The sequence below is a fragment of the Pezoporus occidentalis genome, unplaced genomic scaffold (genome assembly GCF_034315485.1).
Source record: "Pezoporus occidentalis ecotype Australia unplaced genomic scaffold, CSIRO_AGI_Poc_V1 ctg73, whole genome shotgun sequence".
Classification (NCBI taxonomy): domain Eukaryota; kingdom Metazoa; phylum Chordata; class Aves; order Psittaciformes; family Psittacidae; genus Pezoporus; species Pezoporus occidentalis.
In genome coordinates, this window is record NW_026916082.1 from 2,146,587 (window position 1) to 2,171,770 (window position 25,184).

The following is a 25,184-nucleotide window of genomic DNA, read 5'->3' on the forward strand; positions in this document are numbered from 1 at the left end:
AAACGGCCTGAAGGCACAGGCCCTGCTGCCTGCTCTGCTACATCCTCCCCGGGGAGGAGAAACATGCAGAGTGCAGGGGTGCTCCTGAACAACAGGACAAGCCATTGAAACTACTACAAGTCCTACCAAGAAGGCGCTTTTTTATCACTACAGTTCCCTTCTGATTAGAGAGCTGTGGTTGACGTAAAGATCTCAATCCAGTCCAGATCTTGTGCATGACCCTCCTCCCCACATCAGCACTGAGTCTTACACAGTGCTTGGAGGCTGCTGTCTGCAAGCATACAGGCCCCTGCAATCCCAAGATCCTGTTTCTGATTCCTCCACCCTTTTCTTATCTCCCCTTTCCAAAGGAAATGAAGTATTTGGCCACCACCACCACAGTCTGCATTGCAGGCATCTGAATAAATTAGTCATATTTGCTGCTCACCACCACTGCAGCGTGACTGAGGCACAATAAAAAAATATATTCTTAGCTGCATCAAACCCAGCCAGCACACCAGTGGAGCACAGCCTTACTTTTATACCACATCTTCCAGTTTTCCCTATCCTTCCCCCATCCCCTCTCCCTTACTGCAGAAACCATGGCCCAGGACCGGTTCAGCTGTGGACAAGAAGCTGTACTGGCAAAGTCAGTTGTGTCCAGGAGGCTTTGGACAGCTGCCCTTTGGACTTGTGCTTAGAGGAACAAGTGCTCTCCCGCTGGCTTTGGTTAAAGGGATTCTTTACGGATCCCATTGGTGTGTGCAAGGGGAATGTGCACTGTGTACTCATTTATCAGTGCAGACATGTTCCTGAGCATCTCATGGAACGTGTCCACTGTCTTCCTGTAAACGTCCCTATGTAGCACAAAGGGACGGAAAAGGTTCAGAGGCTCAGCCCTCTGGAATATGATGGGAAAGCCCAGCTCTGCTGGTACCTTCCCATTGCCAATGAAGAAGTGGTAGAGCTTCTTTTCATGCAAGCATTTCTCCAGGTATTTCAGCATGTCCTGTAGACGGGCCTCCAGCTTTTCTGGGGCCCAGTCCTGACTGGGACGTGCCTGCAGGAGATGCAGCATCACTGTCTTTAGGTGGTAGTTGCTGAGCCCGCTTGGACCTGTGAGGCTGCACTGCTTCCCATGGACAAAGGAGAGGATCTGAAGGCAGCTGACATGGCAGGCATTGGCAGGCAGCGCTTTGGAGACGAGCTGGATGAACCTCCTCTCATACACTGCAAAGGTGAGGAACCAGCGAGTGCTGGAGGGGAGCTCGGCTGCCAGGCCACCCCGAGGGAAGTGAGAGATGAAGTACACGTCAGAGTTCTCGTACTGCACCACAGGGGTAAGGTTGAAGGCAATCGATTTCCCTGATCTAAATTTGATCTTCAGGGCTCCTGGCGAGTCCAGGAGGCTGAAAGAAAGGTCAAATTCATACTTGTGAGAGATTCTGTTCCAGGCCTTGGTGACTGCGATCTGGAACCACTTCATGACTTGATCAGCATCCAGATATTGAGTGTTTTTAAAACACAGGAGGTCTTCCATCTCACTGCTAGGCCTTGTAGTATTGGTTTGGCTATGGAGGAGGCACAGCATGTCTTCCCCTAGTTTAGTCTTGTCACAGATGCAACCTGTCACATTCTCATCTGCCCTGCATACCTTGATAGTGCCATAACCTTGTTCATCTGGGGGAGAAGAGTCGCTAGAGCACCAGGCCTGGCACCGAAAACAGTATGGCTCAGGGGGAGCAAAAGGCACTATCAGATCACAGACAAAAGGTTTACGCACTCTCCAATTCTCATACATGCTCCCCACACCCATGCAGTCCTCCACTTCCATGTCAGCATCCCGGTTACAAACACTCCTCAAGGCCTCCAGCAGGTCATCTGCAAAGCCTTCCACCATCTCCCGCATCCTGGCCACGTCTCCGGTGGTACCCAGGATGCGCTTCTCATAGAAGCTGGCCAAGATGGCCTTGTCAGGGAAGGACACTCCTTTAAATGCTCTCCCCAGGACAGCCATGTCATCCTCTTCTCCTCCTGTGTCCTGCCAATTCCCTTCCTGGAAATCCTGCCTCCAGAGCTCGATCAGCAGGAAGATGACCATGGAAAGGGCAGTCCACATATCCCATCGGACCTTTTCCTCTTTACTTCCCTCTACTACCTCTGCAGCATTTTCCACAGCCTTCTGTGTGGCTTCCTGGTCTGCAATTTCCTGCTCCAAGCGCAACTGCTCCAGCCGAAGGCTCACCTCCCGCTCCTTCATCTTCTGGATGATTTCTTCCACGTTCTCAGGGACAGTGCCATTCTCTTTAGGGAAGAGGAGCGGCTGGTTGACGATAGCTGTAATCACCACTAGGCACACCCGGAAGATTCCCACGGGCATGGCAGTTCCTTCCCTGGAAGAGAAAGAAAGGTAGATTGACCCACAATTTGGAGTATATGCCCTCAAGAAGAAAAATGAGACACTCCCTTCTTAAATAAAAGCTTTGGCATCCTTTCTAACCCTGAAAAAACTGCTTGAGTCTGGAAGCTCCTAAGCACATGCCTGTTTCTGCAAGTTATCAACCAAGCTTCCCAAGGAGACTTGTCATGGTTTAAGCCCAGCCAGTAACTCAGAACTGTGCAGCCGCTCACTCACTCCCCGCTTTTACCCTCCTGCTCCTGGAGGGATGGGGAGAACTGAAAGAATATAAATCCCATGGGTTGAGATAAGAACAGTCTAATAACTAAACTATAATGCAAAACTACTACTACTACAATGACATACTACTACTACTACAACATACTGCAATAATAATGATAAGGGAAATAACATGGAGAGAGGATATAAAACTAAAAGGGGAAGGAAAAAAAACCCAGTAAACACAAGTGATGTACAATACAATTGCTCACCACCTGCCGGCCAATACCCAGCAGTGACCTGCCCCTTCCGAGTATCTCCCCCCAGTTTATATACTGGGGGGATGTGTTTATATACTGGGCATGATGTGTTGTGGTACGGAATACGTCTTTGGCTAGTTTGGGTCAGGTGTCCTGTCTCTGCTTCCTCCTGGCTTCTTGCGCCCCTCCTCACTGGCAGAGCATGAGAAACTGAAAAGTCCTTGACTGGGGTAAACATTACTTAGTAACAACTAAAATACTGGTGTGTTATCAGTATTGTTCTCAGACTAAAGTCAAAAACACAGCACAGCACCAGCTACTAAGAAGAAAAATAATTGTTACAACTGAACCAAGGACAAGACTTTATCAGCAAAGGTGGGGATGAAAGTGTCCCTTTGCCAAATTAACGCTGAAGAACAGAACTGTGAAGGCTCATGCTACTGTCAACCCACTGTGATGCTGTTGGGACAGTGTGGGAGGGCATGTCCTTCCTCCTTCCTTTAAAGTTCTCAGGACAGAAAGGGAAAGAAGCAGGCAAGACCTCCCCAGGCATTAAAAGGTAGGACCAGAGATGAGCACTGCTTTCCCTCAAGGTAAGGCAAATATTGCAGACATGGCAACAGCACAGTCAGGGCTGGCCTGGTCACCTTCCATGTTATGCATATGTGGGGACCCACACAACCTTCTTGTATAGAAGCAAACTTCACTGCCAGTGCTGGTGATGTGCACCTGGGTGATAACAAGCCTATCTATGGGTTTGTGCTTCTAAGCAGGTACGACAGGCAAAGCTCTTCCTGCCTTTCTGCACCACCAGGATCAGGCTGTGGCAAACCTTCTGGGCCCCCAGGATGCCTCATGACCATGGGGAAAGGTCAGAAACAGAAAGACTGCTGAACTGGAAAGGGTTTCCTTTACCCCAGTGGTTTTAAAAGCATTGGGTTGTTTATTAATCTTCGAAGACACTGGTAAACACCATGGCTTTGATCTAAACCATCTCTCCCATACACCCCTTTAGCAGCTGTGCTTGCAGCCAAGCTCACTCCTATTTGAAGTGACCTCAGCGTGGCTGTGAGACACATGGTGCTTGCTGCAGGCAGCTGTGGGCCAGCAGCAGTCCCACGTATCACTCCATGCACAGGCCCTTGGCATGGCCAAGACTGCAGTGGTGTTTTGGAGTTGCTTTGTGTGCTTACTGGCTCTGCTGCTTGTACCTCTCACTTCATAAAGTTTTCCATGCCACGGGGATCATGGAGAAAGGATTTAATTCCCTGCTTTCCGGGACATGGTCCCATTGCTGGAATCTGGAACAGAGAGTGCCTAGGTTAAAGCCTGGGCTGTTTCCTCCCAGGTGGCATTTCTGTTTCTGGAGAGCTGGCATCGCCATCAAGTGCCTCCTCAGAACAGGACAATCTGAGGCTGTCACCCACTGCTGACACATGGCAAGTTCACCCTCTTTCTAGGAACATCAGCCTTCAGTCCTAGCACAGGGGAGAGACCAGGAGGACAAGATACTGACAAGTATTTCTTCTTTGACATTTAATGCAGATGCTTTTTAATGCTTCAGAAGTGTGTTTGAGAGAAGGGCTTTTGTTACAGAAATAAAGTCTATCAATAAAATACCTTATCAATCAGACCAGAAGTTATAATCTCATTCCTAACAAACCAGTTCATCCTGCTGTGGGAATGAGGCTGTTTCACAGAGAGCCAAGAGACGGTGAGGCACCAAGTGCCGAGGGCTATAACTCTCTCCTCCTGCAATAGCTCCTTCCTGGTGTGTTTTGGTTCCACAGCAACCCTGCTGTCCTGGCATCGGGGCAAGATGGAAAACATCTCTGGCAATCACATTTATGTCTCCAAAGGGCATGCAGTAAAGCCAGATCCACCCCAGTGGGCCTTGTTGTCATTACTGCACAACAAACTGCTGGCTTTCATTTGATTTCCTCCATGTAAGCCCTTACTGTACATGGGAACCGTACCCTCCGGCATGCAAATAGCTTTGCTTAGAAGAGGGCTGGTATTGGAATAACAAGGGAACAGGATTGAGGTGCATTGTCCAGGCAGCAAGAAAATTCACACAGTGCTCAGGATAACACTATGTGCCCCTCCCTTGTGTAACACTTACTAACTACTCTTTTTCTTAGATCCCATATGCATGCACAGATGAATGCCCTTATGCAGATACTGCTCTGGAGATGGTCTGTAGGCCTTTCTTGTCCTTTTTACATTTATATTAACTCTTTGATTCATCACGCAATGAATGAAAGGTGAATTAGTGCCCAAAGCTGGGCGTTCCAGTTATTCAGTGAGCTCCATGCCTGGCCACATTTTAAAAATAAACTGGCGTCACCATGCATTGCACAGGGATTTATCAGCCTGCCAGGGCAGGGCAGGAAGCGCTGGTGAGTTCCTTTCCTTAGTGCTACGCTCTTGCAGACCACGTGCTTTCCAAGCTTAAAAATAACATGGCCAGTGGCCAGGTGCCTCCTTTTGCAGTCCTGACCAGGATGCTCTGCCCTGCAAGACCTCTGGCTCTGCAGATGAAGTTTACTGTCACCAGATAATTTCTTAGATTAATTACCTTCCAGTATCTGAAGAGGGCCCATAAGGATGCTGGGGAGGGACTCTTCTTTAGGGACTGTAGTGATAGGACAAGGGGTAATGGGTTTAAACTTAAACAGGGGAAGTTTAGGTTAGATATAAGGAAGAAGTTCTTTACTGTAAGGTTGGTGAGGCACTGGAATGGGCTGTCCAAAGAAGTGGTAAATGGTCCATCCCTGTCGGTGTTCAAGGCCAGGCTGGACAGAGCCTTGGGGGACATTGTCTAGTGTGAGGCATCCCTGCCCATGGCAGGGGGGTTGGAACCAGATGGTCTTAAGGTCCTTTCAAACCCAAACCATTCTATGATTCTATGATTAAGGCTGAAAGAAGTCAGCTTCCTTAGGATAATCTGGTACCCTTCAAGACTCTCTCATGTCCAGCTGCCCCTGGGCACACCGCTTCCAGAGGTTACCTACCCCAAAGCTCTGCTGGCAGAAGGGGTTAGGCCAGACATCCCCAAGCCCATCACCATCTGGCTCAGCTGAATTCATTCTGGGTCACACTGACAGCCTAGGCTACCCCAGCTGATTTTACAGGAGTAGATCAGGAAGCATGCACCCACCCTCTTCTCCCAGCAAACTCTACAGGCATCAGCCTCTGGAAGAGAGTCAGGATGGAAACTGGAAGTGACAACATCTTCAGGTTGCATGAATTTGCCAGAATTATGTTTGTTTTCAGCCTGAACAGAGGAAGTTCTCTTGGTCGAAACTGCCCTTTTGCTACTGTAGCTATTCACACCAGGAAACCAAACCCTAACCTCAGTTAAGGCTTAAGGGTCATGATGCTCAGTGACCAAAGTCAGCGGAGTCTGGCCATAACAGCAGCAATGGTGGTAAGGGCAGAGCGTTCCCACATCTCATCAAACACAGGTTTACTAATGTGGAAAGACTAAATAATACAGGTGAAACCAGTAGCACTGCCTGCTGCAGCAGTCCAGCCCTCCCCATAACAAAGGCCGCTCTTTTCCCTTGCTTTTAACTTCAGCTCAAGTAATTTAAGTCTGATAAAAATATTTATGCTTGCTCTGGCTGAGACAGCTTTTGTGTGGGGAAGAGGGAGAGTCCAAATGCTTCCAAGCTGAAGACTAAGAAAAAGAAACATCATTGTTTCATCTGCACATCAAATTTAGCAACATTTCAAGTATGGGGTGGGGAGAGAGGGCAGGTATTAATGAGGTTTTATACAGCAAGTTCCCAAAGCGATCTTCAACCTTCTCCAGATTTCTGGCCCTGACAGTTTGTTTTTTCTTATTCGAAGTATAGACAATGTCCAGACTTGGTAATAGGCTTAAATCTACTGGAACAGGCTTCCCAAGTGAGTTGTAGATGCCCTAACCCTGGCAGTGTTCAAGGCCAGGTTGGACAGAGCCTTGGGTGACATGGTCTCTGTGAGGTGTCCTTGCCCATGGCAGAAGGTTGGAACTGGATGATCTTAGGGTCCTTTCCAATCCCAACCATTCTGCCATTCTACCTTTTGCAGACCCTCTTGTGGCAGTCCCAGAGCTCCAAAGCCCCCCTGAAGGAGGGTGCTGTGGTCCTCACCACATCACAGGCAGGACCTCTGCAAGCAGTGGAGCCTGCCCGCCCCCTGCTCCCTGGGCATTGCCTGGGTGAGAGTGCAGAGACCCCATCTCTTGTGCTCCCATGGGCACAAAGCAGGGAAAGAAGCAGAGGCCAAGGAAAACTGTGCAGGGAAGGGAGAAGGGCAGGAAGCAAGTGGATATGTGGAGCCTCATTGTCTTGGTGCAAAGCTCTGTCACTGCTTGCTGCCCAGCATGTGATGCTGCTTGTTCAAACCTGTCTCTGGCACCAGAATTAGTTTCCTTCTGGACTTTTCTGTAGCAGTCTCTGCTTCAGTGACTTGAGTACTGTACTGATTTTAAGGTTAACAACCACTGTGAAAAGCTCTGAGAACTGAGGGGGCAACCACTTCCCACTCTCCAGCTGGTGAGGGCTCTGAGATAAAAGCAGCTGATGGCTCTGCTGCCTGATTAGAAACAATCAGCGGCTGCATCCTACAGCACTTGGTGTGTTCAAAGGCCTCACCAAGAACACCTGCAGCCCTCCAGCCTCAGCTCCTAGGCAAATTAGGCCTCATTCTTTCAAGCCTAATGCAGCTTTCCTGGCTGGACAATCCCAGTCAGCCCCACAGCAGGTCCTAGATGATGTGGGAAGGCCCAAGAGGGTAAGGGGGAAGATGTTCCTGCTGTCATGCAGTTCAAGTTGGTGCTCTGAAGCCACATGCAGAAGGATGGCAGCTCTCACACTAGCTGATCTGAAAGCCCTTCTTGCACAATTCAGTAATGTTTAGTTTGCCATCTCACCGGGAGAACAGTTATAGGTAGTGAGTTGCAAGGAAAAGGAAGAAGCACGTGAAGTTCATAGGCACATAAAGCCTTCACCCAACGAGGCAGTGGCTTGCCTAAGGTCAAGTGATGGATGGAGAGTACCCTCTGCTTGGGGACTTTGAAAGCTGGCTGATAATTCTCTTGTGTACACATCATAAAGCCCAAGGGATGAGTGTGTCTAGAGAGGTTTGCCCGAGAGCTGCCACTGGAAAAGACTCTTCTCCTTTGCCACATTTGGGCAGCACCAGACATGCCAAAGGCTTGAGAGAAGACAGGTTGGAGTTCTGAAAATGGTCCTTTAGGTGAGATCTGGCTCACCAGCCATGCTCAACCCCTTAGCAGTGGAGCACAGGCAAAGCTGTAGCTCCTCACTAGCACAAATGCAGCCACCTAAGCCAAAAACTGGTGCTGAGCTCTGCAAACCAGCATTTGCTGTGCCTGTATCTCTGCAGTAACTGTCTTCACATCACATGTGCTACCTTGGGCCCTGCACAAATGGCCTTATGGGAAAATCATCTGCAGAGGCTACTGCAAGACAACATCAAAATAGCCATCACAATGTTTCCTGACTGTAGTCAGCCCTGAAGATGAACAGTGCTTGCAGTCCATGCTAGTGCAAGCAGATTTATTTAGTGGTGTTTTATGTGGCATGGGGGCAGAGCTTGGCTCTTCCTTCAGTTGTTGCCATCAAGACCTCCTCCTCACCTGGGAGCATCACAGAGCTCATCTGGTTGTCCTTGTGGGCCAACTTGGGACAGCCACTGCCCTGTGCATGTGCTTTCCCCCTTCCCTCCAGCCACCCTGCCATAGGGGACCTCTGCATGAGCTTCTTAGAGATGACAATGCTGAAAGCCATAGCAATGTCCTGTCCCTTCCAGCTAAAATGAGCTCAACTTCTGATGTCCCCAAGCCTTCCTCACACCTTTTTCCACAGCATCTTCAGACCCTTTTTCCTCCTGCTCAATCTGGCAAAGGAAAAGAAAGCAGTTTGAAACTAGCCTCTGTAGGCTGGTCATGTGCTCTGAGCCCAGATAACCTTTTATCTTCTCTGATAAGACACAGGAGAGTATTTCCCTTTCACTAATGGTGCTTTTCTTTCCTCAAAAGCTCCTCATACAGCGGTATTTTTTCCACTTAAATTTTGAATCATGGGAAGCAAAACATGCTCTGGTTGTTGTTCAGCAATAAACCAGAAAGGAGTGAGCTGAAGCTTTGATTCTTAAATTGGAAAAATCCAAGTCAAGCCCCTGAATGCAGTTCAGTAATGCACTGGAACACGCCAAGACATCATTTACGACACACTCGATTGCTTCCTGTGATTCGGCTGACACAAAAGGCACTGAATAGGTGGTTACTACATTGTGCTTTGCTTTGGTAGGCTGCAAGAAAAGAGGCAATTCAAAGAGATGATAGAAACTACAGATGGTTGGGAGCTTGTTTCATTGAAAGCTGCCAAGTTTTTGAAACCAGAACTTTCATGGGAACAAATACGATTTCTGAGACTCTTTCTGGTAAAGGTCCTTGAGTTCTGGAAAGGACTCCACTGCTTGTTTTGACTGGAGAGATTAATAGCCCCAAACAGCCACTAACTTGCACTTGAGACTTGCTTACTGGGCAATGTGAGTCTCAAGCCCAGGGGTTCCAGGCCCAGCACAGCTATACTCCCTTATGACTGAGTTTCTGGGAGCTTCATGATCCTTCCCCTTGCTATAACAGAAAACAAATTGTCTTTTGGCCCTTGAATGTATAGCCTGGAGATGCTTCTGCTGCATTTATGAAGACCTGGTCAAGAAAAAGGTTTGCTGAAAGCCCTTTGTAATATACTGTGTCTTTCTCCAGTTTGCAAATACTGTTGCCACCTCCGCAAGTATTCAGAGGTATGCCTGGCTGCAGCAGAAAGAAATGATGTTCCCTCTTACTAGGGACTGTATGCTCTAAACTGCAATAAACATGCACAATGAAAGAGAAATGGAAATTCCAGAGATGCATGTCAGTGCTATTGTTCCTGCCAGACACTAAGAAAAATGCAGTTTATTTAGTCAACCCCATACCACACTTCTGTTTCTCCACCATCTACCCATCAATGTTTACAGAGCAACTGAAAGGCCTTTGCTGGCTCAGAACAGATGGTGAGGGCTGTTTTCCATCAGCTGCTACATGTAAAGCCTCAGGAACAGACACATGCTGGATGGACGTTCACAGAAAAACATGAAGGTACCACCATAGAAAGCAAAACCCTGGTGAAGATATGAGACTGGTCTCTGCCATCAGTTGCTGGGAGTATGTTATTCATATTTTGCCTCTTTTGCACTGGGGAGAATGAGAAAACATTCAGGTTTTAATTTTATACTGACATATCTAAAAAACAGAGCACATTTTTGTGCCCTTATAGTCTGATCACTTACTTGGGATGCCAGAAACTTATTTGAAGACTCTCCTCCAAATTCAGGAGGGAGTAACAGTAACCTAAACCTTGGTCTCCTTCCCGGCCCCTGAGGTTGCTGCCCTCATCATTTGGCTTCTCTCCGTGTTTGACCTGGGTTTCACATGACTTGAGAAATTGGTTTTGGCAGAACTTCACTCAAACCTGTCTTGTTCTTGAGACCATTTTTACTGGAAAAGTATTTTCTGGGGTGGGCAGAGGAGGAGTCCCATTTTGGTGAAGAATTTCAGACCAGAAGTGAGTGAGGTTTCCTCCCACATCAGCACCAAGTTTGTTGGGTCCTGTGGGTTATCCAGCACCCTAGTGTAATGGATGCTGCCAGCATTGCATCTCACAACAAAGAGTTTCCACTTTCCTTGAGTCAGTAAGGTGGAGCTACGGCATCAGGTGGGGCTGGTGAGGTGTTGGACCCTCAGGGGGGCTGTAGGGCCCTTACAGCCAAGGCTAGTACCCACGTACTGAAACACATCCCAGGGTGACTAAAGGTTTATTGCACCAGTCTACCCTTCCCATCCCATGGCATACGCATTAGCACATGTGACAGGCAGCAAAGGCTCAGACACTCAGATAAGGATCCTCAGCTGGTTTCTGCCCTGCAGGACAAAGACCCCACTGCTGCAGTGAGAACATGTCCTCAGCCCTGTACAGAGCCATGAAGACCCCCACTGCCTGCTCCACCGTCAGCTGTGACAGCGCCCAGCAGAGCCCACCCAGAGATCACACAGCATGGGGCAGCCAGGATGGGCTCCTGCTCTTCCCTCTTGAGCACACAGTCAGCTGCAGCACACGCAGCTCTGCCAGGAAAGTCAGGAGCCGCAAAAATGCAATACAGAGCCTGAGCAGCACTAGCTTGTGCTGTTCTTTCACCCCCCATGATTTAAGCTTGCATGCAGGACATTGGTGTGATGAGCTGGGACAGAACAGTGCCAGCCACAGCAGCTGTAACTCATGCTCTGACTTGTCTTTTTGAGCATTAAATTAGTCCTACAAAGTACCAAATTCCAGTTGCTAGCACAATCACAGTTGGTTCAGTACAGACTGGTGGGACTGGGCTCTATCTTTGGCTCTTCATCAAAGCCACCAGTGGAAAGGACCAAGTGCACCAACACAAGGTGCAGAGGCCTGGATGTTGAGACTGGTATCACAACCAGTTGGGTCAGGACTACAAAAGACAGGTACGGCAGAGCAACTGGCTTCCAAAACATGCCTGGAAGCTCCACCCCAGGTCAGCTGCTTGGCCACAGCACAGCAGTTGGACAAGGCTACTTGCCTGATAACTATTGTTTTGCTGTTTGATTGAGAACACGTTAGCCTTTTGTAACATCCGTGGACGTCCTGTCCTGGGCCTGCTACAGTGCCAAGGGGGTCAGTCGCACAGCCTGAGTCGGACATCCTGCCCAACAGGTCTGCTGTGGACTTTCGGAAGCAATATTTTCCTCTCCGGGTCACCAGATCAGGTATTTCCAAGGAAATGGTGATGCTCATCCTGTGTTCAGGATGAGATAGCCCTCCCTTCCCACAGACAGGCGGATTTGGGGTGGATAAGCATGTGAGCGGCACTGACAGTGCTCTGGAGGCAGATGCTATTGTGCAGTCCCAGGTCCAAGTGAGGAATGATTTTGCCAGCATCTCTCCAAGTAGAGGAATGCTTGACTGGCCCTGGGGAAGACAGGGAGTCTCCAGCATGTCTTCCAGTCATTCACTCCCTTTGCCATCAGGAAGCCTTTTCTCATTAACTCTCCCTTGCTGCAGTTAGGGGTTCAAACTTCCCAGTGACCAGCGTAGGTAAAAGCAGGCCAGATTGCTTTTCTTCTTGCAGTAGCACACAAGATGTTCAGAGGTCCTCCCCTCCTGCCTCAGCTTTCGCTGCACATAGATGCATTTGTAAGTGTTGCCATGAAATCCCATGGGCCCCTACCCCCAAAGCCTAGACAGTACAAAGCTTTCTTTCTGGCTCAGGAGTTATTTTCTTTCTAGGGCTCTTTTCCAAAACCTGCTATATTTTCAGTTTCATCAGCAAGTGGGGGATTTATCTAGCTATTTCCAAGCCGCTATTATTTCTCAGTGCACACAGGTATAGAGCCATGATTCTGGCCCCCTCTTCTTCCCCCAGAAGCCAGCAGCTACTGTCAAAGACTGCTATACTATCTACTAAATAAACACAAAACCACGTCACGCCCCCAAAGCATTGTTTATCCACTGGAAGGCTGTACCCAAGAAGCGGTGCCCATGGAGACGACGAGACCAAGCTACCAGCATGAGCAGCCTGTTACTCAGCATCCTGCCTGCTGCCTGCATGTGTTATTTTGCTTCCCGGCTGCGCAGGCAACTCCTGTCAGCAAGCAGCACGTGTGCAGTCTGTGCAGTGCCTTGGGTTCCCCCTGCTACAGCCAAGGAGGGGTTTTACAAATTGGAACACAGTGCTGGCTGCGAGGGAGGCAGGAGGGGAAAGGTAGGAAGTGCGCTTGTGGCTCCCACCCACATACCGAGCTGTTGTGGTAGGATCCCGGCCAGGAACAGCTTGGCTTTTTAAGCCAAGTAAATTTTGTCTTTAATTGTCAGGAAAACAATTGGAATAGAGCGAACTTTTTGTTTGTTTGTGGTTTGTTTCTATTTCTATGAGGAGAAAAGACACACACCAAGCAAAAAATAAAAGTGGTCCTACCACCCTTACCAGCTCCCTGCCCCTCAAACCGAACGTGATGGGAGCCCAGGCGTTCGCTGGTCCTCCCCTCAGCACAGATGGACACAACCCCTGCTGCTTCACCAGCAGCCTGGTACTGTCAGCCACAACATGCGGAGCGATGTCTCTGCACAGATGCTCTCTGGCCTCCCCAGCGCTCTCACTGGGACCCTCCATGGCTGTGCCCCTCTCAGCCACACGACCTCCCCTTGCACGTGCAGGCAGCCGCGGCTCGTTGATCCCGCCAGTGACGGGGTGCGCCAGGGATGTCGGTCGGTGGGAAGGGGAGAGGGGCAGCCATGAGGGGAGATTGTGAGTGGAGAGCGTGAGGGGAGAGCAGGCACGGCCATGAGGGGAGATCATGAGGGGAGTGGTGGGGCAGTCGTGAGGGGAGATCATGAGGGGAGAGTAGAGGCAGCCATGAGAGGTGAGATCATCAGACAGGAGCAGGGGTGGCCATGAGCAAAGATCCTGAGGGGGGAGGTGGGGCAGTCATGAGGGGAGATCGTGAGGGGACAGGAGGGGCAGCCATGAAAGAGGAGGGGGGATCGTGAGGGAGAGCAGGGGCAGCCGTGAGGGAAGATCATGAGGGGAGTGGTGGGGTGGTTGTGAGGGGAGACAGTGGTGTGAGAATAGGGGCAGCCATGGGCTGCCAGGGGTGGCCATGAAAGGATATCTTGAGGGGAGATTAGGGGTGGCCATGAGGGGTAAGGGTGGCAGTGTGGGCCACTATAAGGGTACAGATCAGGGGTGGCTGTGACTGGAGATTATGAGGGACAACCACGAGGGGAGATCAGTTTGCCCTCAGTGGCATGGTTGAGTACTGGGCTTGGCAGTGCAGGGGTAACAGTTGGACTCAATGATCTTAAAGGTCTTTTCCAACCTAGCTGATTCTATGAGTCTATGATCTGGCAGTCACCTCAGGGAAAGGTGGTCAGAATACAGAGGGTTCAATTGCCAAGAGGTTTGTTTAAATCTGCCCTCCTTTTCCCTATGGAATTCTCAAGAAGGTGGAGGAAATCACACCAGTGTTGTTAAATCAGGTAGTTGTTACCCTGACTCTCCTCATCCTAAGCTAGGCATATGTCCTGCATTGCTACACAACCAACTTAATAATAATAATAATAATAAATAATAATAATAATAATATTGTACACCTGTCAAAATGAATGCTTTGGTATTAAAGTGTTGGTGGAAGCATTAATAGAAAGTTGATTTCCCAGCAGGGATACACCACTGCAGCACATCTAAGAAGAGCACATGTGGATATCGGCACAGCTCAGACATGACTTGCAGAATGATTATGTTTTACATGGGAAACTATGAAGTCCCGTTTCAGTTATGTAGCAAGGAGCACTTATACATTACAGACAATAGAAAGCACAGCAGTTACCAGACTCTTCCACACTGAGATGCTGAACAAAAACACAGCAAAAAGCTGTCATTGAAGGCTATGAATTAGGTTGATCTGACATCTTCTACTCCATCACAGTCTTGACTCAGTGACAAAGTCAAGCTCCTATATCAGGAGACCTGCAGGCCTAAATATCAGCCTTGAGAAGAGAAGGTCCATGGAGACTTCATAGCAGCCTTCCAGTATCAGAAGGGAGCCTACAAGGATGCTGGAGAGGGACTCTTCATTAGGGACTGTAGTGATAGGACAAGGGGTAACAGGTTAAAACTTAAACAGGGGAAGTTCAGGTTAGGTATAAGGAAGAAGTTCTTTACTGTGAGGGTGGTGAGGCACTGGAACGGGTTGCCCAAGGAAGTTGTGGATGCTCCATCCATGGCAGTGTTCAGTGCCAGGTTGGACAGAGCCTTGGGCAACACGGTCTAGAGTGAGACATCTCTGCCCATGGCAGGGGGGTTGGAACTAGATGACCTTAAGGTCCTTTCAAACCCAAACCATTCTATGATTCTGTCTGCTTAAACAGGGCTCAAAAACACTGGATGGGACTGGAGGATTGTGTGATATTGCACGATTGTTTTGCTAACTAGTTACAGCTGTTGTATTCAAACATTTGTGAGGAACAGTATTTAAAGCTGGCTATGGTAGCCAAAACATCACCACAGAAATGAAAAACAGTTCTTTATCCCATTGCCTGAAATCCCAGCTTTTTTTTATAAAACACAATATAGTTCCCTAAATAAATTAAAAAAAAAAAAACAACAAACCCCAACACCCCAAAACAGACTGTGAAAGCCCCTGCAGCGATGTGTAGAGGGTGTGGAAGGAGGAGAGAGCAAGAAAGAGCACTGGTGCTACAATGCCCTGTTTCCCTGACTCTCAATAGGATGACTCCCTGATCTATGCAGAAGCACTGTGCACTGCATGCCACTATCTGCAGGAAGAATCAGGCCCTCTAACTCCATTACCTGGTGGCTCTAGAAAAGAACAGAAGTAACAAGGAAGCAATAAGCCCAGTCTTGGCTCGCTACTCATAAACCTAGGAACTGCCAAGACACACGCACGCTCACAAATATGTTGGCTGCTGTACTGCTGGCTAACTCTGCTGTTCAAAATGACGTTGAATGAATAAAAATTAGAAGAAAAAAGTGAAGCCATACAAGAAAACAAACTGCCCGCTTCCGTACAATATTTCTATGAAGCTCATCCTTTCAGTGACCTGTGGCCACCAACCCAGAGCCATTTTCTTCCAAAGGAATGACTCCAGAAACCAGCCTATTGCCACATGCACCCATATTTAATAATTCTCATGTGCTCTTTGCTCAGTCCCCTCAGTTTAGCAGCAAAAGAAAACATCTTTAACCTTTTCTTTCCCTGAAGAGTTTCTAAACTGAATGCTGGGAAGAAAAACTCTGAAAAGACTCCATGAGATAAGAGCAATGTAACATGCACTGCTGTAGCAAAAGTACCAAACACACATATTAAGGCTGAGAAGCCACATGTTTTTCATTTGGAATGTGTGGGGTGAACACATACGCCTGCCTCCTTTATAACATCAGCACAACAAAGGAAGGCTTTGTTTGAAAGCCAAGGGACAGCCTCTCTGCACACTTAAAGGCTAAGTTATAACGTAATGGGAACTGTGAGTCATAGCTATGGGGCCCCTACTCATAGCACAAAAATCCCCTCCACTGCATCAGGAAAGGAGCTTAGCGAGGAGCAAAGACAGCTTCCAACTCCACATGGGAGACTGAAGTGTCCAGGACTAGCAGCAAATACAAGGCTGAGCTAAGAGCATGTGTTGTGGATGACTTAGGATGTTGACATTTCTTCCTGCAACTTCAGTTGACATTTCTTCCTGTTACTCCTTCAGAGCTTGAGATCACAACCCTGCATGCATTCCAAGTGCATGAAGCAGCTCAAGAGGATGTTCATCAGCCAAGCACCTTCAGACTGCCTTTTGACTTTGGCTGCAGAAGAGAGTGGCCATAATACTTAGACTGAGCATAGCCAGCTCGCTAAGTAGGACTGCAGTAAAGCTCTATGTCCTTAAGTCACTTAGTAAGCCAAATAATTTATGTCACTGTGTTACAGTAGGGGAGGGTCAGCTGATGGGATTCTAGCTACCCAAAAGACAGCCACCCATCTCATCCTTGCCCCTACTAGCCTAGGAGAAAAAGATAAGGATCTTCAATTAAAATGAGTTGTTGCAATCTAGAGTGCAGAAGTGGCTGTGCTGCAGAAAATCCAACCTTTGCAAGATATTTGGTTGCTAAATCTCCAGAGGCCTTTAGAAATCAAACACTCATATGAAACTAGTGGCAGTTAGGTACCTGAACATCCAGGAGGAAACAGCTTAGGATCTAAGCATTTTGGGTTCAGGTACATAACCACAAGTCCCTCTGGGAAGCACTAGACTGTGAACATCAAGTCTCACAGTTTAAGCTTGAGAATGTGTCCTTAGCTCCGTCGCTGATACATATTAATATTCTACAAATACTATTTAAAAGACTCTTAAAAAATAGGGTAAAAAGAGATCTCTAAAAACAATACAGTCTCCCCCTTCTGCCTCTGTGCATGGCCTACACTGTGCCCGGATGGTTTCTGGCAAGTCTTTGCCTACTTCTGAAAAGCTTCCAGCAAATCTCCATCTCTGCTTCCCAAGGCAGTCTAGACTACTGCTTAACTACCTCTACCTGTAGGAAAGTCTCTTTCTCACCGCATGAGCTTTCTCCAAAACAAGCTGTAAGCCCTGCTGGGATTCCGGCCCATGCAGGCAGTATCTTGTCCTAGGGAGCTACTTCCCTCCCTGCAGGCAGCACGGGAACCATTTGCTCCCACTCCTCATCAAGTGCTCCCTGAGCATCACTGAATCTTCTGCAATTAGGAAGAACTGAAAGCAAGGCACCCTGAAGCTGATTTTCATCACTTCCATTTGAGTTTGGCCACAAACTCTATAACTGACGGCACCCACCATCCCTTGAGGCAACATAGAGGAAGATGCAGTTGGTTGCGCAGGTGGCTCAGCTGACACCCTGTAGCTAATGTTCTGCCCAAGCAGAAAAGTGACCTGTTCTACGTGCTCTTCCTCCTGGTTTTGAAAGTGAAGGAACAGTATGTTTTCCTTTGCCAGGCAACTGAAATAACCATACGAATTGGAGACTCTGCCTAACAGGGCTTAAATTCTGCAACAGTTGGCCTCAATGGTCCTCATCGTTGCCAACACCATGCTTGGTTTTTCCAAGCCACATGTACAGCCATAGGGTGCATCAGGTATTTTCCCTATAAATGCTGAAAAGGCACCTCTGCCTTGAGGCAAATATCACTGATATAAATGATGTACTAGATTAGCCAGAAAAACCTGCCTCTGGAAGAGGGTAGTAATGAAAGACGGTGAGGGGAAAGGAAAAAGAGAAAGAGATTAATTTACACACAGGAGGATGCCAATGGGCCAGCTCTCACAGCTTTGATCAGAGCTGGCTGGAGCAGCATGCCAGGGAATGCTGAGCTGAGCTTTGCTAGAGCAGAGCAGGCGTTTGAACTGACTGGGATGGGAAGAAGGGGATAGACATCACCCAACACAGCACAGATCCGGAGTAAGTGAGAAAGAGAAAAAAAATCACATGGAGTAAATGAAGTAACAGGTACCCAGAGCTGCAGCAGGACATTGTGGCTGCCAGGACTGCTGCTCTGGCTGCTCCAGTTCCTGTTCCCACCACTGCTGCTCACAGAGCCTCCTGCCACATGCTCGCAAAGCAGCACTGCCCCATGTCTGGGTTTCACCCAGCAGTTCTGCTTTCAGTGGGGTTTTAGGGGTTTTCATACAAACATCAAAACTCTACACATTGCTGGCTTGTTAAGAGCTGCTATTTCCCTTTGGCCTGGCTGCCTCTGCTTATCTTCAGGAGGCTCTCCAGATACCTCCAGGCCTTTGCTCCCCCACTAACACCTGAATGAGGGGGGAACTAGAATTCTTCCAACTGGGTAAGGTACCCCTGGCAAGCTCTCCTGCACAGCAGCAAATGCAGCAGTAGCTGTTATCAGCAAAGCTTGGACCTGTTGGTTCCCTTCTGCCATCCCTCTCTATGACTAGATGCCAACTGTTCTAACCAGTCAGATAAAAGTGATTTTAAACTGAATGCCAAAAGAGAGGCTTTTAGCACTGATCTAAACAGAAGCCATTTCCAAGTTAAACGGTCACAATATTGCTACTTTTGCTCTGCATGCTGTGTGGCCCTTGCTGCTGGGAACATCTACTACAATATGAGCCACACCACTTTCCTTCTGGCATTTCTGCTGCAAGGCTCAAGATCTCCTAGTGAGAGCCCATCATTTTAAAATCACACCAAATCTGGAAGGAAGAATGACCCCCAGGCACTTACCTGCTACACGAATTTGCAGGTGCTCATTAAACTTCACATTACTACTATCACTGTGGTGCAGAGAAGACTAGATTCAGTCACCCACCACTGAGACACAGCCAGGAAGTCTGCAAAACACACAGAGTATGTTTGAGGAGGAAGTTCCTGCAGAAGATGCGTATATAATGCAGTTATCTAAATTAGGGACTGATTAAAAGATCATTCCCTTACCTAATAAAATGATCATAAAAGTTCAAGAGGCCAGAAATAATCAGCTTTGAAGCGATCAGGGTAGAGTTAAACCACTGCTTCTCCTATGGGAAAGCCTGCAAATCACACCATGGGTCTGTCAGCGTTGCAGACATACCGGCAAGCAAAGACCTCCCTCTTCTCACTCCATCCTCACCCACCAGCACCCTCCTTTTAAAATGGATTAGGGTCAAATTAGCAGCTGCATAAATGCAAGGGCTGAGACAATTTTGGCTGGGATTGGTTTGTCTCAGAAAAGGCAAGTAGCTGCTGTAAGCAGCTTGCAAGGTAGAAATACTTGCTGGGGGAGCTGGGTTTAGAAAGCTAACATGAGAAACAAAAAGCACAGGAGAAGAGGCAGGAAGTCTGAGAGCATGCAGGAAGACGTGAACACATAACCACAGAAGATAAACTACCATATTTCAGCAGATATAAGTTAAGCAATTTTAGATGAAACAGGAAACAAAGTTCTCCAGCCAGGAGAGGACAGGCCCAACAAGGTGGTTGCAGGCAGTCAGGACATTACCCAGCTGCACGCAAATGGGCAGGGGAGCAGGGGTCTGCTGCCCTCATTACCAAACTCTATCACCACTTCAAACCCCCTGGCTGCCTTAATCCAAAGCTTGATGAAATCCTGAATAGTGTGGGCTGAGCCAGGTCCTTTAAGGGCTTAGTTTAAGGTGGATGTGTACTTGCTGTCCTGAACCCCTCACTTCGGCAGCCTTTGGGGAGGGATGGATCAACTCTTTCCTCCCACATACCTGCTCCACCAGACCTCATGGATAGTTTCACTTCTCTGTTTCTGTCTTCAACTGCGAGGCCAAATGGGCTGTGCCCTGACCTCCCTGCACTTTGCAGGCTGCAGGGCTCCTTGTGCCTCTGCTCAACCAGTGCTGTGATGTTACCAGCAGCAGCACAGACTGCCAAGCATGGGAGCAAGAGACCCCAGTTCCAAAAGGGCTGGATCTGCACTGTTATATCCCGCTGGATGTTTGCCAGCCTTCAGAGCCTACAGTGCCCGGTCTCATGATGGCTCAGGACCAGTTACATATAGCATGCACTTCTGCTTGCAGGAAAGGAGCTATGAATTTGATCTGCTGCTGCAGGAGTTATGTACTCACACTTGTTAGAATGATATTTAAATCTCCAAAGAGAAAGTCTGGGTATAGATGTTGGAGAGACCTTGACTGAACCTTAGGGAATGGTCTTTCTTAGCAGTGGGTGCATCTGTGCATCTGTACTGCAACCTCATATACTGGCACAAACCTCCTCTCACTCCCTCAGAAGCAGCCCAAGCAACACAGCACAGTATTTGTTGTGGGTCAGCCCTACATGAGACCCTCCTCTCCACGCCAGAAATCAAACCCACCCCTGCTCCAGTGATACTCAGCTGCTAGTCTGGTTTTTAGGTTGTGATAATAAGACCCATTTGTTTTGCTGAATTGCCGGACAAGGTTGGATCGATGTGGAAATCTAAACAAGCTTAAGAAAGAGCCCTGTTGCAGCTGCACCCCTGGCCAGATCCATCCCTAAAGCTGCTTGAGACCTGGCTACCTGCCTCCCTTCCTATTACCCATGACAAGGGTGAACGGGCAGGTTCTGCTTACACAGCTGAGCCCATGTCCCTGCAAAACCTGGAATTCATGGTTGGGCACACAAGGATGCACACACCCTGGCCACTTTCCCTCCCGCCTGAAAACCAGAGTCTCTACCTCTCTCCACTACCTAGCAATTACATTTGCTGATGGAAAGTATGCTGTCTGGCAGCAAACCTGCTTTTCCTCACTATAAATGGATTATAATCACACTTGGGAGAGAAAAAGCTGGCCCACCCAACAGCCCATTTTAAAGGGGATCTGAGGGAACAAGCCAGGAGCTTTTTTTCAGCTCCCTTCTTCATTGCACCATTGCTATGGATTGCAATTGCAGAGCAGAATATGCAGGACAGGACAGTCTTGCAGACTCTTCATGGAGTTAATATACTTCACCAGTGCTCCCCAGGACAACTGCTTCTTAATGTTCACCGTGTGAGTATAGGCTGAGTTTAGCTTAGATTTTGCCAGGACAGTTGTTTTGCAGATGTGTCAGTAGAAAAACAATACAACTGGAAAAATAAACCACCCACCCCTTTTGTTGTGTACCCACTGCACTCAGGAAACTAATCTAAGCTATCAGGCACGGAATAGGGGAGAAGCACCCCACAATACAACTCATTAAGCATATTTCATGATATCACACCATCTGCTTTAATTTACTTGCAGGCAAGCTCCAAGATAGTAGATAAACAGTCAGCAGGTAGACAGCTGGACAGTTGTAAAAGCCAGCCTAAAGCTGGCCTCTTGAAAACCATGGGTTTTGCTTAAAAAACAAACTCAGAAATTAGTTGGATCAGCTCATGGAACACCAACGTTAAGTTTCTGTGGGTCAGATTCCCTTCCCCTGTTACTCATCACCACGTAAGGAGGATCACAAGCACTGGCATCCCTCTGAGAACGTTGTGCAGCACAGGCACACGGAAGCCCTTATTGCCATGGAGTGAACCAACAGAAAACAAAAGGAGAGCAGAACATGCAGCTTTGGTGGCCTTAGTCATCAGACATCCCAAAACAATCACTAAGGAAAACCAAATTCCCCCACTCCCGAACCAGGGCTATTTAGTCTAACTTGTAGGGGAAAAAAAAAATCAAACCACACCAAAACAGAAGAAGCTGTTCTTAGTATACTGTGATGCTTCAAGCAACAGAAAGAGGAAGGCAGTTAGGTGGGGAGGAGCCACAGGCTGAGCTCTTGATAAACAGGTACAACATCTTAGGTATGCACAGATAATTTCTTCCTTGGAGATGCGCTTGTGCAAACACAGATCACTTCATTCTGCACACCAAAGTCGTGCAAAAGATGAAGTGTCACCTACCAGCCGGGAGCCAAGCAGCCCTCGGGGCTGATCCCAGTACTGACATTGGCTCTCCAATCTTTGGCAAATCAATTCATCTCTTTCACATCTGTGGCAATCTTACTTAATATGTACATTTCCCATGTAGGAACAGCGTGAAGCATCTATTGTGCTGAAAACAAGGCTGAAGGGAAGGCTTTAAGTTTCCATTCCTAATTTCCATGCTCCATTTCCTGTACATTAACGAAAAAAATGGTTTTAAAAGCAGATGCCTGTGAAGGTAGGCAGAATCATTTTAGTCAGAGCTGCAGAAGAGCATTATCATCACCAAACTGAACTCAAAACCCTCACAAAACAAGCCATACTACACTATAGATGCTCTCTTGTCCAAGTGATGTTTGCCTGGCAGCTCAAGCCTTGCCTGGTAGCTCACACCAAACACATGCCTGAAGGAGATGCACTAGGTATAGTTTAGGTCTATAGCACTCATTAAAAACCCATGTTAACAGTAACAATTGCTTAGAGATGCTGCTGGTGCTCATCTTGCCTGACCACATAACACGCCAACAGCAACAAACCCTGTTTTCCTGATGGATTTTAATTTGGCAGTTCCCAAGAGACCTGCTTCAGTGGGAGATTGCCAAAGTGAAGATGCAGAGGCTCTGGTTCTGTGTGTCAGTTTTACAGCCCATGACTTCCAGTATCCCATGCTCCAATTTGAGCTACAAACATGTACTGGCCATCTTCACAAAGATGCCCACACACATGAACAGCACCTCTACTAAAACCATCTCTCCGTCTCTGTACTCATACGCTGTATCTCAGAAGAAAGGCAAAGAAATTTTGTGCCAAGCCCAAAACACACACAAGTGAAGGCACAGGGAAGCTCCATGATGCGTTCTGCATGGGCTGTACATCCCTGGGATCACCACTGACAGAAGGACGCCACGAGCTGTCCTCACCATCATAGAGGCGGCTGCGGGGTCGTTTCTTAGCACGGCTCAGTCCCGCAGAGGCTCCCCATGGGCTCTGAGGGGCTGCGGCCAGTCCTCCCGCAGCTCACAGTGCCCCTGAGAGCCGTATCCTTCTGCCCGGACCCGGAGGAAAGCCGGCAGCGCTGTTCAAACTCCGGCGGGAGCAGGCGTCTGCCTCGGGGACTGACCCGTCCCGCTGCCCCAACACCCGCCGAGACGCGTCACTTGCTCAAGGACCGCACGCAAAACGCAAAAGTTACTCCGGGACGAGAACCCGGGGTCAGTCGCACCAACGCGACCTGTTGCAAGGGGACGCGGTACCCGACACCCCGCGGCTTTTCTCTCTGAAACCGCCGCAGCAGACACGGCCAGAGCCCTCCCTTTGTGTGCCCGGGATCCCCCCAGCCCCGAACGAGACTTACTGGGCCCCGCCGGGGCTGCCGTAACCTGCGGAGCTCGGCGCAGAGCGGCGGCGTCGGGGCGTCCCGCGGAGGCTCCGCTCGGCTCCGTGCCGAGCCCGCCCAGCCTGGCCGGAGCGGGTTCCCTTTCCTCTTGGGTGGTTTCTCTCCTCCTTCAAACCACCCGAGCCAGCCCTAGCACCCGATCCATTCCCCGGGAGGCTGCAGTTCGCTGCCCCACGTCCCTCCTGTCTCCCTCATTAACTTCCCAGATGGTTTTGTACTGAGGGCACGGGGGATGGAGAGGAAATGCGCTCATTTTGCTTGTCGGATGTATTCTGACCTCCTGGTGGTCGTGCCTGAGAGTCAGGAAAGCAGCTAAAACACGTAACCTCGTTCGTTGTTCCTATCAAAGCAAGATCCGAGGGATGCTGAGCTCAAAGTTGGCACAAGCAGAAACTTGTGAAGCTGGCTATCAGCCTTCCGAGGCAGAGAAGTGGTAGAACTTTCGGGGGGGGGGGGGGGGGGGGGCTGAGTCACGAGAGGGTTAACTTACCAATGACAAAGGCCATGGTTAGGGATTTTAAGAAGTGTTTTCCAGCACTGCCTTCATTCTTCAGTTAAAGGGCATCTTACAGATCTAGAGAGAAATTCGTTTGCTCAGCAACTGTTACTTCCCCCAAGAAGTTTGAGGGCACTAGGTTTGAGCAACAGCATAGTAACCTCTATCTAGCAGGTCATATGGGAGATGATTGATGATTCTCTCCCTCTACTCTGCCCTTATGAGACCCTACCTGCAGTCCTGTCTCCAGCTCAGGGGGCTCCAACAGAAGAAAGATGTGGACCTGTTGGAGAGAGTCCAGAAGAAGGCTGCAAAAATGCTCAGAGGGCTGGAGCAACTCTCGTGTGAAGACAGGCTGAGAGGGTTCAGGTTGTTCAGCCTGGAGAAGACTTCAGGGAAACCTTAGGGCAGCCTTCCAGTACCTAAAGGGAGCCTACAAGCAATCTGGAGAGGGATGCTTTATAAGAGCAACAGTGATAGGACAAGGTGGAATGGCTTTAAACTGAAAGAGGGTAGATTTAGATTAGGTATTAGGAAGAAGTTTTTTACTGTGAGGGTGATAAGTCCCTGGCAGAAGTTGCCCAGGGAAGCTCTGGCTGCCCCACCTCTGGCAGTGTTCAAGGCCAAGTTGGACAGGGCTTGGAGCAACCTGGTCTGGTGGAAGGTGTCCCTGCCTGTTGCAGGAAGCTGGAATTCGATGCTCTTTAAGGCCCCTTCCAACCCAAACCATTCTGTGATTCTATGATCCATTTTAGGGGACCTACAGATCCCTTTATTTCAACCTTCCTCTTTCCACAGCATTGCAACAACTGTCTTACATTACCACTGGTATGGCATGTTGCATGTTCTCCACACTTGTGCTTTGATTTTATTTTTGTTAAGCTCAGGTGGTGGACATGTGCTGAGGTGAGAGACAATCTGTGTGTCAGATAGCACTAACGATCTGCAGTATGGAGAAGGCACCAGGTAAATGCAATAGTGCAGCTATGCATCGGAGCCATCTTGCTGCTGAGTAATAACTGGGACTGTTAAGTCGGACCGTTCTTTGAATTTCTTGAAGTCCTTATTGAATTAGTAACAGTTTTAATGTTATTCAAAGGGTTTGTGTTTGTAAATGTGTGCATATGGGTATTACTTCCTTAGTGTCTGAATCAAGTTTACTCAGGTTTATTGGCAACCTGGGTGTTGTTAGTACATTCCTTTCTCATTATGCCATAATCTATGAAAATCATCTCTAGCAAGAGCTGGAATTTCCCTGCTTCTGTGCTGCAGGACTCAGCCTGTCTTTGTGCATTATTTATTTCCTCTGGGAACTTAACAGCAGCAGGAGGAGAGAACACAGCTCCTTCTCCAAGATCACAGCTATTCATCACCTAAGCCGAAGGAAAATATCTATTAAATATCAGCTGCATAAT

The 25,184-nt window shown here is 48.5% G+C and overlaps 1 protein-coding gene across 4 annotated transcripts; it reads right to left on the bottom strand.

Moving 5' to 3' along the window:
• Positions 1-415: 415 nt before the first annotated feature.
• ITPRIP (inositol 1,4,5-trisphosphate receptor interacting protein) lies at positions 416-23,603 on the bottom strand. 4 transcript variants are annotated; one of them, XM_062601956.1, is made up of 4 exons: positions 21,857-22,571; positions 18,928-19,116; positions 18,718-18,824; positions 416-2,372 (listed from the first exon to the last, which is right to left on the bottom strand). In XM_062601956.1, the coding sequence occupies exon 4, from the start codon at positions 2,357-2,359 to the stop codon at positions 710-712; it is 1,650 nt and encodes a 549-aa protein (XP_062457940.1). In that variant the 5' UTR covers positions 2,360-2,372; positions 18,718-18,824; positions 18,928-19,116; positions 21,857-22,571; the 3' UTR covers positions 416-709. The 4 variants fall into 4 exon arrangements, with proteins under 4 accessions (XP_062457940.1, XP_062457936.1, XP_062457937.1 ...); XM_062601952.1 differs by lacking the exons at positions 18,928-19,116; positions 21,857-22,571 and adding an exon at positions 23,232-23,603; XM_062601953.1 differs by lacking the exons at positions 18,928-19,116; positions 21,857-22,571 and adding an exon at positions 23,232-23,603 and having other exon boundaries at positions 416-2,367; positions 18,714-18,824.
• Between the last annotated feature and the right edge of the window lie 1,581 nt (positions 23,604-25,184).